At 37.4% G+C, this 13,450-nt stretch overlaps 1 protein-coding gene across 1 annotated transcript; it reads right to left on the bottom strand.

Moving 5' to 3' along the window:
* Positions 1-9,637: 9,637 nt before the first annotated feature.
* LOC114192534 lies at positions 9,638-11,854 on the bottom strand. The gene is made up of 5 exons (XM_028082282.1): positions 11,703-11,854; positions 11,431-11,523; positions 10,473-10,635; positions 10,212-10,301; positions 9,638-10,063 (listed from the first exon to the last, which is right to left on the bottom strand). The coding sequence occupies exons 1-5, from the start codon at positions 11,799-11,801 to the stop codon at positions 9,906-9,908; spliced, it is 603 nt and encodes a 200-aa protein (XP_027938083.1). The 5' UTR covers positions 11,802-11,854; the 3' UTR covers positions 9,638-9,905.
* Positions 11,855-13,450: the final 1,596 nt, after the last annotated feature.

The raw sequence follows: 13,450 nt of genomic DNA, 5'->3' as shown, positions 1-13,450 counted from the left end.
AATGATGGATATGATCCTTCGACCGATGCTTGGTCGCAATGTAGAAGCCTATGTAGATGATATGGTGGTCACATATGCTAATGGGAGAGGACATGCACAAGATCTTCAAGAGCTGTTCGACACTATCAACAAATATCAACTAAGGATGAATCCAGAAAAGTGTGTCTTCGAGGTCAAAGATGGAAAGTTTCTAGGTTTTATGTTAACGGAAAGGGGAATAGAGGCTAGCCCGGATAAGTGTTTAGCAATAATAAACATGAAAAGTCCAGTTGCCTACGCGAGGTATAGTAGTTGACTAGGAGGATGGCATCGCTAGCTAGATTTCTAGCAAAGAGCGGCGACAAGAGTCTCCCCTATTTTCAATGCCTTAGGAAGAACACAAAATTTCAATGGATGCCAGAATGTGAATTGGCTTTTCTTGAACTGAAGAAATATCTAAGTCAACCACCAATGCTTAGCAAACTAGAAGAGGGTTTTCCTTTACAACTCTACATGATCGTGACAGAGCACGCTCTTAGCTCGGTCCTAGTACAAGAAAGAGATGGAGTCTAACGACCTATATACTTCATCAATCGGTTATTACACGGCACTGAGAAGAGATATCCAACTTTGGAGAAAGTAGCATTAACTATAGTCATCACCACTAGGAAACTCAGACCATATTTTCAATGTTTCAGCATATTAGTGAGAACCGATCTCCCACTAAAATAGGTCCTGAAGAGACTGGAAATGACAGGTCGGTTAATGAAGTGGGCTATAGAGCTTGCAGAATACGAGATTAGCTATGAACCCAGAGGTCCCATAAAAGCACAAGTGTTGTTTGACTTCGTAGCTGAACTCACCTTACCTTCAATCTCAGAGCAACCAAATCAGCCAAGTCAATCGACCACCTAGCTCCTATCTGTCAATGGCGCATCCAATCAAAGGGGAAGTATAGCTGGTTTAGTATTAGAGGGACCTGGGGGCGTCCTCATCGAATAATCTCTCAAGTTCTCTTTCAAGACTAAAAACAACTAAGCTAAGTATGAAGCTCTGACTGCTGGAATGCTTCTAGCTAAAGAAGTAGGAGTCACCCACCTCATAGCTAGGAGTGACTCATTATTAGTTACAGGCCAAGTTAACGGAAATTTTGCAGCAAAGGATCCTCAACTAGCAAAATATTTGGAATACATCAAAATGTTATCCAAAGCTTTCATCACCTTCGAGTTTATTAACGTGCCCAGGCAGGACAACAACCGTGTCGACCTCCTATCAAAACTTGCAAGTTGCACAAAACTAGGCTAGCAAAAATCAGTAATAAAGGAAACTTTGACCTCCCCAAGAATAGATGCAATAAATCAGGATCACATCATGGTTGTAGGAGAACGACATCCTTCAGATACATGGATGACACCTATAAAAGCCTATATAGCGGACGAAACTTTACCTGCAGATCCGACAGAAGCTCAACGTATAAAGAGGAGCTCGTCCCGATACACCTTGCTAGATGGTCACCTTTTTCGTTTTGGTTTTTCAAGACCTATACTAACTTGCCTAGATCTAGAAGAGTCTAGACGAGTAATGTCTGAATTACACGAAGGTATATGTGGGAGTCACATCAAAGCTCGAGCTCTCCTATTGAGGACGATCCGAGCAAGCTTTTTCTAGCCTACGATGAAGAAAGATTGTTTTGACCATGTCCAAAAATGCGACAAATACCAAAGGCATTTCGACCTCCATAGAGCACCACTCGAGGTACTACACTCGATCAATCCTCCGTGGTCGTTTCATACATGTGGCATTGATATACTCAGACCATTTCCCTTAGTGGCTAGACAAATGAAATTCTTGATAGTGGCAGTCGAATACTCAACTAAATGGATAGAGGCTGAGCTAGTAGCTTCAATCACAGCCATAAAAGTGATAAACTTCATATGGAAGAACATAGTGTGCAGATTTGGTGTACCACGCGCCTTAATTTCAGATACTGGGACGCGATTCACGAGTTCTCAGGTAAAAAAGCTGTGTAATGAATTAGGAATCAAGCAGAAATACTCCTCAGTAGAACATCCCCAAACAAACGGTCAAGTAGAAGCGGCCAATAAGATCATCCTCAAAGGTCTAAAAAGGAGAATATCTACGACAAAAGCTCCCTGGCCAAAAGAGCTTCCTCGAATAATTTGGGCATATCACACTACCCCACAATCACAACTCAAGAGACACCTTTTAGCCTGGTATATGGGACTGACGCCCTTCTTCCCATAGAACTCGGTCGTCACATAGCCGAACGAACAAAGAACGAGCAACAAGAAAATGATGATCTCAACATTAGAGCTAATCTAGATGTCCTGGAAGAAGTTCGTGAGTTGGCGCGAATAACAAGTGAGGCAACAAAAAGGCGGGTAGAGCGGAAGTACAAGACAAAAGTAAAACCTCGATGTTTCCAAGCGAAGGACCTGGTCTTACGGAGATCTCATGCAGCAGAAATAGAGGATAAACTCTCACCCAAAGATGTAGGACCATTTCGCATCAAAGAAGTTCTCAGAGGAGGTGCATATCAACTGGAAACCCTAAATGGAACCATCATCCCCAGAACTTGGAACGCGGTAAACTTACATTTCTATTTCAGTTAAGGTCTCTTCAAGAAACCTTATTTGCTCATCATTTATTTCTTTATTTCCTATGTAAGCTGAAACTAGTATGTTTAAATAAAGTTCAGCCCCACACTCTTTTTCCCTCTTAAAATAATCGAGGGTTTTTTAATGAGGTAGGTTACGTTTAAAAATATGTTAAACTCTCCACTATGTTTTTTTCGCACATCTTTTATACACACTAACTGACCTGGCTACCCGCTGGATAAAGACCCTAAGTACGTTGAGAGCTAAGTCGGTCCGACCTGGCTACGCGCTGGATAAAGACCCTTAGTACATTGAAGGCTAAGTCGGTCCAACCTGGTTACGCGTTGGATAAAGGCTTCAGATATGTTAAGTTTAGGTATTGATGCGCAAAGCAAAACAACTATCTAAGTTTTAGTTTTTGTTACATACTATTTGATGTGAAACTGTGCATGATCATTTCAAGTCTTTATGAGTTACTAGATAAACTACGATTGTCAAAATTTACATATAGAACGTTGAAATAAACATATGTCTTAGAGATATCAACGCAAAACAAGAGAGTAGTTTAGAGACATGTATAATACATTTATACTGCAGCAGGATCAACAAAGTTCAAAAGCAATTACTACCAATTACTACAAATCTACTCCTCCTCATCAGCAATGTCCACTAGTTGTCCATCTACCACTTCTTTCGTGATATCAGCACCTGAGATATCAACATTATTACAGAGCACCTTGATCTGATCCAAGGCCAATTGAAATCCCTGTTTAAGGGTCGAGCAAAGCTGGTTAGTAATCTCTTCCTTTTCATTTTCCAATTTCTGATAGCGAGTAGTCAAACCTTCTACTTGGTTTTCATAGCCTTTGACTTTAGGTATCAACTCATCAAGTTTAGTCTCTAGGTCGCTTAATTTTGACTGATTGTCTTTCAACGTTTTGCGAACTTTACTAAACTCGGTCAGCTCGAACTGTAGTCTTTTAACCTCTTTCTCGAAAGCATCTAGATCATTCTTCATCTTTAACTCCTCTGCTCTAACAATTCCATATGCCCCACCAAAAAAAAAGGAGGAGGCCTCTGCCTGATGCAAACAACGCAGCAAGTCCTCATACATAGATGTAGGAGGACGCTTTACAAGAACAACTTTGTCGGCAGCGGAGAAATTGCTTGTCCGACCATGTACCAAATGAGGGAATTCGTCATCCCAGAAACTCTTATTTGGCTCAGAAACCCCGTCCCCAGTAGGAGCAGGATGATCGTTTGACTCCGAACCTTTTGAGACGACTTGACTAACATCCTTCGGCACAAATTTCCTTCTCTTCAGCATAGGAACACTTTGTGTAGCTTCTAGATCATTGTCTAACAAAGTCTTAGTAAGGGAGCTCTTAGTCTTCGAGCTCGCCCCAACTTTGGTGTCTTTTTGGGATAGGGCCATCTGATTCTTTGCGATCATAACAACATAATAAAAAAATTATAAACAGGAGCGGACAACAAGAAAACCAAGAATAGTTCAAGAAGTGTATACCAATGAACAATTTTAAATCTACTTTGCGGTATTCAAGCTCTAAGACCTTACGAATGTCGAAAATAACTTCTAAACCTTCCAAGGCTTGGCAACCTTTCCTTTCAAGAGGAGTTAAATCTTCAAGAAGTCGAGCGTTCCGTGGAGAAGGATGTCTCATCCAGTACAGTGGGAATCCCTCAAGAAATGTTGGATTGTGAGCAAGTGCAAGGATTTTTACAAAGTGAAAAGGCCTCAGCCACTCACACCACTCAAAGAAGCCCACAATTGGTGAGATGAGCTACCTTTCAGCTCGAAGAAATAGAGAAACATAGCAGGAGTCGGTTGGATTCCGAGTCCTTCGCATGAAATATAGAAGGCCCATATGAAGGCCCAATTATTAGGGTGTAGTTGTGCAGGCGCTATGTTTAGCGAAGTCAATAGTCATTTTTCAAAATCGTTGAAAGGTAGTCGGAAGCCGAGATGCTAAAAAAGAGTGGTATATATGTAAGTGGATGTCTACAGGGGAGGGAGTGTTCCATCTCTGCATACAGGCTTATCTAACTCGCATGTCCCGACGACTACGTTACTTTCATCATTCTTACACAAAGCCTATCGTTCCCTAAAGATTTTTATTCTCTTTTCTGTGCACAAACTAGTGGTTTCTCTTTTCAAATTTAAGGAGGCCCAAGGATATTGAGGATCATAGGTGGTCATCCTGGTCGGACTAGTCAATTGATGAGATCGGAAAACAACAAGCAAAGACCCTAGTCAGATCCCTATTGACTGCTATATCACTCAAGGTTGATAGTGAATCTGAAACATTAAAGGAAATCCCAAAGGGGAAAGGTTTTATCTTTGAAACCCTAAATCAAAATATCAGTCACAATAGCGTCAAAGTAGCAACCAATTCAAGGCACAAGCAGATAGAAATCAAAGCCATTAGCAATAAAATGCTAGTAAACCTAGCCAACATCAATGGTTCATCATCAAAGCAACCTAGAAATTATTTTATAATGGGTAACATAATCGCAGTGCAAGAAAACTGGATTCTATACGGATTCAGTTCATCTATAAAGGAACAAGATTGCACACGAAGGGTGGTCCAAAAAAAGCACAAAACGAACAAAGAAGAAAGAGAAAACGTAAAACAAATTCAAGCAAATGTACGCAATTACCAAGCTTTACAGAAATTAGTTGTCCATTCAAACAAATTCAAGCAAGGAAATGACTAAAACACGCATACCTGAAATCAATTTATGTTGGGAAGAAGAAAATGAAAAGCCAAGTTTTCAACTAGGAGGAAGTGGAAAGCGAGGATTTCAAACCAAAGAAATTAGCAAAAAGGGACTTTTGTTGTTTTTGTAACTTCAGGGGGAAAATTAAACAGTTACCTGAGTTTTAATGATAACCGTTAGATATTATGAAAGTGAAGTGTTTGATGCTGGACACGTGTTGGTGTTAGGTGGGGGTCAGAAAAGCCATCCATTTGTGTCTAATCACATTGTGATTGTATGAAATCTGTCAAATAATAAATTTGGCAACCCTTAGTTGCTCTAAGATGTAAAGGGTTGGAGGGTTGTGTGTTGTAAAGGCACCAAGGCTGAGTTTCGACTTGATTCCCTCCATTGTTCATAGCTCAAATCGACCAATACCTCAATTTCGTCAAAAGGATATCCTAAGAAGTAGAGGCCCAGTAACCTATGACTATGATTAAGCCCAGAGAATTATTACAGATAATAATACTAGAAATATCTTCCCAACAAACTGCAACAAGGGAGTGATGTTCCTATACTTAAGTAAAGTGGCCTAGAATATAGGAATAGTGGTGGCCTGGAATATAGGAGTAGTTGGAGTGAAATTAGGAGGATAGTTGACTAAAATCTCGCATGAATTGGTTGAAACTGCCAGAGATGATTATCAATATAAAGGAGATTCAAATCTTAGAGAGGGCATCGTCTTTTGGGGGGAAAACTACCTTTTTCTGAAAGGAAGAGAATTACGAGAAATTTCGATCAGGTTACGCTAGTTCCCGATACCTCAAGGAGATAATTTGTTCTTGTTTTCCTAAGTTTTAGGACAGGAACAACAAACAACAACAAATATTGTTCTGTTATGCATTATATATATATAAGCAAACTAAACCACATAATGTTTAGGATACATCTACGATATTTCTTCAACTTTAATCACGTAACACACTTTCAAAAGTTGAGAGGTGAGCAAAGACATAAATTTATATATGGAATGTCATTAAAAAATATAGTAGAGTGATCTCTCACAAAGATAGGTCCATATTACTTTTTCCTAAATGTTTGACATAGGCAAAAAGTCAACTCAGTCTTTCATTTTTGTATGTCACTAGAACAAAAATTGGATGTTATTATGACAATTTGTTATGGTTGTTATGATCTATCTGTTATAATAAATGAAGCGGTAGCAAAACTGTAAATATGATAAGAATTTCTATGCTGATTATTATTTCAACCAGAGTAATGACAATTTTGTAATAAAAAATAAGACTTTATATGTCGGTTATACTAAGAACCAACATAGAAAGTGGAAGTGGTGGCAATTTTGTAATAAGAAGAAGGTTTTTTCAACCGGTTATATATAAAACTAGCATCCAAAGTTTAGCCTAAACTCTAAACCTTAACTTCTCCCGAACCTCCTTCACTTTCACCTTCATCGGTCCCACGCTCTTATCCCTCAACCATTTGTTATAAAAAATTCTTTCAAGCAAAATTCATAATTTAGGGTAATGGTACAATAATTGGTGTATGAAACCATCGTAGCCAGCAGTGTAGGACCTCCATTGTAATAAAGGTCGGCGTGCCACATGCAGTGTGGAGGAGGTTATCACAGAGGTGCTTCGGGAGCACGAAGAGGTCAAAGTCAGACACCTTAAAGTCATGAGCAACGTCTAGGGGGAAGTTTTGTGACTTGAGATTGTGATGCGTGATGTCGTGGCAGTGGTAAAAGAGGAGCGCAGAGAAAAGTTGGGAGTGTCATGCTAGTGGCTCTAGGAGGTGGCCGTAGCTGAGAGAGCTTAGGAAAGAGCTCGTCGTTGTCATCATAGTTGCAAAGAGGTAAATTTTGGCCTTTGTGGCGAGAACCTCATGGATTTTGAGGATGTTTGGGTGGTTCTGGAGGCGGCACATGGTGTTGATCTCACGCACACCAGTGTAGTAAGGACTTTTTGCCCCGGTTATTTTCCTCATTTTGTCTCGGGTCTGGAACCGAGGCATATTGGGGTGAGGCCAAAAGGTACCCCCTTTGGGCCTCGGTTGTTACCCGAAGCCATAGAGTCCCTTTTATGCCTCGGTTCTAAATGAATCGGAGCCATAGGGTTCCTTTTCTGCCTCTGGTCCACGAGAACCGAAGCCATACGGTAAAAATATTTTTTTTTAATTAAATTTTTTGCGGCACAGCACGCTCCTCTGTTACCTGCTTCCTCGCGCACCATTCATGGCAGCAGCACCACCATGCTCAAGCAAGCCGCCACCATAACGAAGCAACCTGCACGCGGACCAAACTCTCCGATCACCACAGATTCACGCAACCACCATGCTTGCAACTCGCTTGAACCAGCGCATCCACTGCGACGAACGACGAGAACGATTTCTTCGTCTCAACGGTGACGATCTGGATCCGCGATTGGGGCTCGCGATTTGGGTCCTAAGGTTCGATCAGGTCCGGTGACGGTGCAGTCGCACAACCTCTGTTGCGGTGACGGTGGCTTTCTGTAGCGGCGGAGATCTCGACGGTGGTTCCTCTAGTGGAGCGCGATGGCGATCTCGCGAAAGGTGCTGCCATGGTGGATCGCGTCGCCGCGTTGCAGATCTGGTGCCCTGTTTTCGCGTCGCAGTGGTGGCCAGTGTTGTCGCTAGGGTTCATCACCGGTCATAATGGGTGCGGCATAGATGGGTGGTGATGTTTGCTTTGTTCATGTGTGAGGTGAAAGGGAGAGGGGATCCAGAAGACTAGTGAGACACAGAGAGATGGAGAACATGCAGCGGCGCGCGAGGAAGAAGTAGAGGAGTTCGCGTTTTTGTGCCCTAATTAAACTATATGGCCTCGGTTCAATTAATAACCAAGGCATATAGCCCTATTTGGCCCCAGTTCAGTGCCACCCGAGGCCAAAGACGTAATAGCTAGTGGCATTTTTGAAATTTCTAACCACGTTTTTGGCTTCGGGTCTGTTCAACCGAAGCATATAAGCACCTTTTGGCACCGGTTTTTTTTGAACTGAAGCCTATAACCCCTTTTGGCTTCGGGTTTTTCTTGAACCGAGGCATAAAAGTTGCCTGGAATTGTAAAAATGTCATCGCGTCGTTATATGCTTCGGTTCCTTGCCAACCGAGACCTATAAGGCGAGGTAAAAATGCAATTCTGCACTAGTGGCATGATACGAGGCTCCATGGTGACATCAATCGTCTTGGACTTGTTGATGACCTTCACGGCCACGATGGATAACACCTGGTACACCTTTGCGAAATTGTTGCGGTCAAAGAATCATGTGAGTTGGTACCTATCGAGAAAGTGACATTTTCTATGTTGGTTGTAGCTAGAACCAGCATAGAAAGTGACTTTTCTTATGACGGCTCTAGAATTTACATAGAAAATGAAAAAAAATTTATGTTGGATGTATTTACGTCGATTCTAAAATGAGCATAGAACAGACTTTTTTAATCGGATAGAAAGTATTTGTTGCATTAGTGTGTTTATAATGCATGTCTTTAGACAAATACACTGAAATTTGCTTTTTTAGATTTATTTATAATCTAAATCCAAACTTTCAATTGAGTATTTCCAAAAAAAAATTCTCCAACAAGTAAGACAGTTCTAAACAATACATTATTTATATGTTTTCAAACGCATGTTATTATTATTATTATCATCATGTAGTGCTCTATTATTTATTGATCTCATACATATAAAATTATTGGAAGTGTTATGTGATATAATTGTAATATGAAATGTTTTAAAACATACTGGACACGTTCCAGTTTAAGAATAGATAGTTTCACGTATAAACCATTATAAGTGCATTCATGTATAATTAACTACGTTAGACCCAACAAAACCTATGTTTATTATTTGACGTAGTATTAGAGGATGTGAATGATTTAGAGAGTATAATAAGGTTAAAATAATAGTTATAAAATAGTTACATAGATAAAATAAAAAATATGTAAACCGAAACAACATTTATCTTTTGTTTCTCTCTATTATTTTATATAGTTATAAATTATAGGTACACAGTACTATTGCTAAGGATGATTTTTTGTTAATATTATTTTGCACTGAAACAAAACTCTTAAAGACGTGTAGTCCAACTGCATCTCTGTTCACAGAAGGGGTTCCCCAGATCCACCCTTTCCCTGTGTTAATTCTGTGATTCTGCTCTCAATCCTTGATTTGATTGAAATATACTCTTTCAAGTTCAATATCAGATACCCTTAAAAAAGAGTGTCAAAGAAAAAAAAAAAACTTCTGAAATCAATATAAATATTTTAATAGCATTCACATCCATTAATCCATAAAATATAATGCTAGGACTTAAAACTATATTAAAACTGAAGAATGCAATTACAAACATCACCCTGGTGAGACTTGGGATGCTATTATTTCAAATCAACACACGATCAACAATCTAACAGTTCAACCAGCAACAAAAATTAAAGTTTTAAACCATTCCCCTTTCTGCATAATGCATGATTTTCATGCATTTTGTTATTATTTTTTATGTACAATCTCTTGCTAGCTCCCCTTTGTTTGCTTCTCAATTGCAAATGAAAAGCCAGCTAGTAAGTCCATTCCTTTGGGAGAAATATCTCTCGAGAAGAACTTCGATTCTGAGAAATAAAACTACATTGCTTGGATGCATCTTTCTGATCACTTCTCTTTTCTAGTGAGTTCTTGTTGCATGCCTCTCTGCATATCATAGGGTTATATCTCTGAACTGTAACCAGATGAAAGGTCAGAGTTAATTAACCTTTCTCTCAACAATATCACGCGTGAAAAAAAAAATTTAATACTGTAATTGAATAATAAATATTGAATGAGTGTATGAAATAAAAATCAATGAATTAAAAAGTTGGATTCAAGACCTTGAGGTGGTGAAACCTGCACACCTAATGCATGCACATTAAGATTTAGAGCTTGAACAACTCGGGCCGGAAGGAAAACAGGAGCACAAGCTGCAAAACAATTAGGAGTGTGAATAAATCTGAATTAGACAAGTGGAAACATTCATAGTCCAATTCTGCAACATTCACTTTGACCATGTTGTTTCATGTTATAATTCGATACATATGCATACATTTGTTGTCAAGTAAACATATTTTTGGAGGAAATACAAGTTCTCAAACCTGGTCTTTTGCTTGGTTGGAAATTTGTGCCTGCACTTTGTGGTAAGAATACACCAGTGCCACAGGATCTTTGCTTGGATCCCAAGAAAATAACTCGCATTCCTGGTCCACCATTGACAAGTTTTGGCCTTGTATGCAAAGATCTTGAGGTAGATTTTGTGTACTGGAAAAGACATTTCAAAAGAAAACAAACAGAGAAAGAAACTATTAGGTGTATGAAAATAAAATTGTTAATCTACAGTAGTGAAGTACATTCAATGAATGTGTAGGACCAAATTATCTATATATGAATAGATACCAAATCTTATTTCTTTTAATGTTTCACCCCTTTTGACATTCCAAAATTAGCTTGTCTTTCTGATTTTTTAGTCACAGTCACACACCCTCCAAATTCCATACACTAGAACCAGTGTGTGCGTGCATATTCACATGACATATACTAATTTAATGTTTTGTTGCATATATGCTTCAGAACTTTCTGGTAAGCCACCAACTAAAGTTACTGTTTGTGTAGGTTTGCCTAACCTTTATGTGTATCCTTTCGATTTCAACTTTTCTTAAAGAAATTCAAGTAATTTTTTAGAAAGAAATTAAAATGAAAAAGGAGCCTATAATGCAAATGGCCAAATCTTTAAATCATACATATAGCTAGTCAAATTCCCTGAATATGAGGGTATTGTTTGATTAATCAGATGTTACTTGTAGGACAAGTGGAACACATGTACCTATTACATTTCTTTTAAAGTACCATGCTACAACCTAATCAATCTTTAGACCTACATGTTAATCTGTCTAATGATCATATCATTAGTTCAATTCATACCTATACCTTCATTTTCATACCAATTTTCACACAGAAAAAAAAAAAAAAGTATCGAGTGTTGCAGACTCTGTCTCGTGGACCCACCAACCACAACAAAAGATGGATTCAATGGATGCAATTAAGTAAAACATTTACCTGCAATTTTGGTTCTCCTGATGATTCCTGAGGACCAAGATGTCGCATTTGCTGATGGTTTTGGATCTTCTGATATCTGTTCCTCATACATTCCTGCAGAAAAATTGAAGTACATGAGTAACTTACTGGCAATTACAATAAATTACACTATAAACTGTAAATGAAATCCAGAAGTAGAAAGCAAGGCACTTGAACTGATGTCAACCCAGTCGTTGAATTCGAACACTAAAAGAAGAGAAAAAGAAAAAATGATGAAGAACAGAAAAAATAACCTTTGTGCCGCATGCCTCGTCCAGAACATGAGAGGGTAACCAGAGCATTCCTTCTTCAAAACCCACTTCACCATCATCATGCATAGTAGCCATGGACATAGAGAAGAGTAAAAAGCTTTGTTATAGCGGTTGATTTTACGAAGACAGTTTAGTTTTGCTACTTTATTCTGAAACGGTTGAGACTTGACAGGCTTTTAAAGCTTCAACTTGATCCTGCAATGCAACAAACTACATAACCTACGTGGCGTTAGTGGGTGAGTATATGCAGTTTTCTACGAACACACAACCACTACGCTCCTCAAACCACGCGTGCTTTCTGCATGCAGTTGTCTGCTACCACACAACCTTAAAAACGACAAGTCGTTTAGTTTTCGCGTGTGTTCACGTGCTATCCTCGTTGAGGTCCTTGATGGAATAGGAAGGGAGATTAATGTCATTTCATAAGAACATTGGAACTTTGGAACTCAAAAACTGTCTTTGGTTATACGTGGATGTGGGTTGGATTGGGTAAACCTCTCCATGTTGTCGTTGCAGTTACTCGTTCTCTTTTCTAATGTGTTTTTGGTCACACTATCTTTGTAGTTTGTTATTTTGGTGATCAACTTTAAAGATGCAGCAAATAATCCCAGTTTGACTTTAATAAAAAAATAAATAAAAGAAGTACAAATACACAATGATGAATGGTTTGAGTCAAAACAAAAATGTAAAATAAAGCATGTGTGTATTTTATCCAAGCTTTTCGTACGAATGTGAAGCCTCGCAACTAACTTTCTAAACCACCATACCAAATTCTTCCAACATATTGAAATTCTTCCAACATTTTTCTATATATTTGTTTTTTTTTTATGACTTTCATTTTAGTTTCCATTCAAGTTGGAGAAATGGAACTTCTTTAATATTTTTATCTTTTGAGAATATCAATAAATCAATATTAAGTTATATATGTTCTATCTAATTGAGAGTAGATTATGTACAGACTAATAGTATAAAATAATTATTAATTTAATTATTTTAATACTATAATTCTAAGTCATTTATTTTATTTTCATATGAAAGAAAATATAGGAAAATTTATTTTTATAATATATACAAATGTTATTCAATTTATGAAGATTTATATTGGATTTAATTACTGTATTTAAAATATTATATTAAAATAACTTTAATTAATTTTTTTATTATATTTTTACAATGTCATGCACAAATATGAACTCCTCTCTCTCTCTCTCTATATCTATATATATATATATATATATATATATATATATATATATTTGAATTAAATTTGTTGCATTTTCATAAAATTATATGAATAAAATATACAAATAAGAAATAGAATGAACAACTAAAAATCAGATGATATTTATTTTATATTTTTATTGTAGTATTTTTAATTTCTATTAATTAGTTTATATAATTTTTTAATTTTATTTTAAAATAGATAAACAATTTTTTTGAAACTACAAAGTAAGATTTAGATTTAATTTATCAAATAATATATACATAAAAATATAAAAATTGTTTTCATATAACAAAATAGGAACATTTAGATTTACATGAATGTTTTACCGGATAAATTTCTATATAAAAAAGACAAAATATTTAAATCAACTTTATTTATATACAATTAGTTTGACATCCCATTTAATAAAGAAATCTAATAAACAAAACATCACGTATTATAATAAAATGGAGTCACAACAGAAAGTATATCAGAATCAACCTTTTACGGATATCATTGAAACTGA

This window comes from Vigna unguiculata, chromosome 7 (assembly GCF_004118075.2).
Source record: "Vigna unguiculata cultivar IT97K-499-35 chromosome 7, ASM411807v1, whole genome shotgun sequence".
Classification (NCBI taxonomy): domain Eukaryota; kingdom Viridiplantae; phylum Streptophyta; class Magnoliopsida; order Fabales; family Fabaceae; genus Vigna; species Vigna unguiculata.
This window is presented reverse-complemented; position numbering and strand designations above follow the sequence as displayed.

Excerpts from the sequence above, each read along its gene's own strand:
- LOC114192534 (XM_028082282.1), bottom strand. The coding sequence starts at position 11,801 with ATGTCCATGGCTACTATGCATGATGATGGTGAAGTGGGTTTTGAAGAA. Across the intron at positions 10,636-11,430 it reads CAGGAGAACCAAAATTGCAG|TACACAAAATCTACCTCAAG; the intron begins GTAAATGTTTTA and ends TGTCTTTTCCAG. Across the intron at positions 10,302-10,472 it reads CCAACCAAGCAAAAGACCAG|CTTGTGCTCCTGTTTTCCTT; the intron begins GTTTGAGAACTT and ends ATTGTTTTGCAG.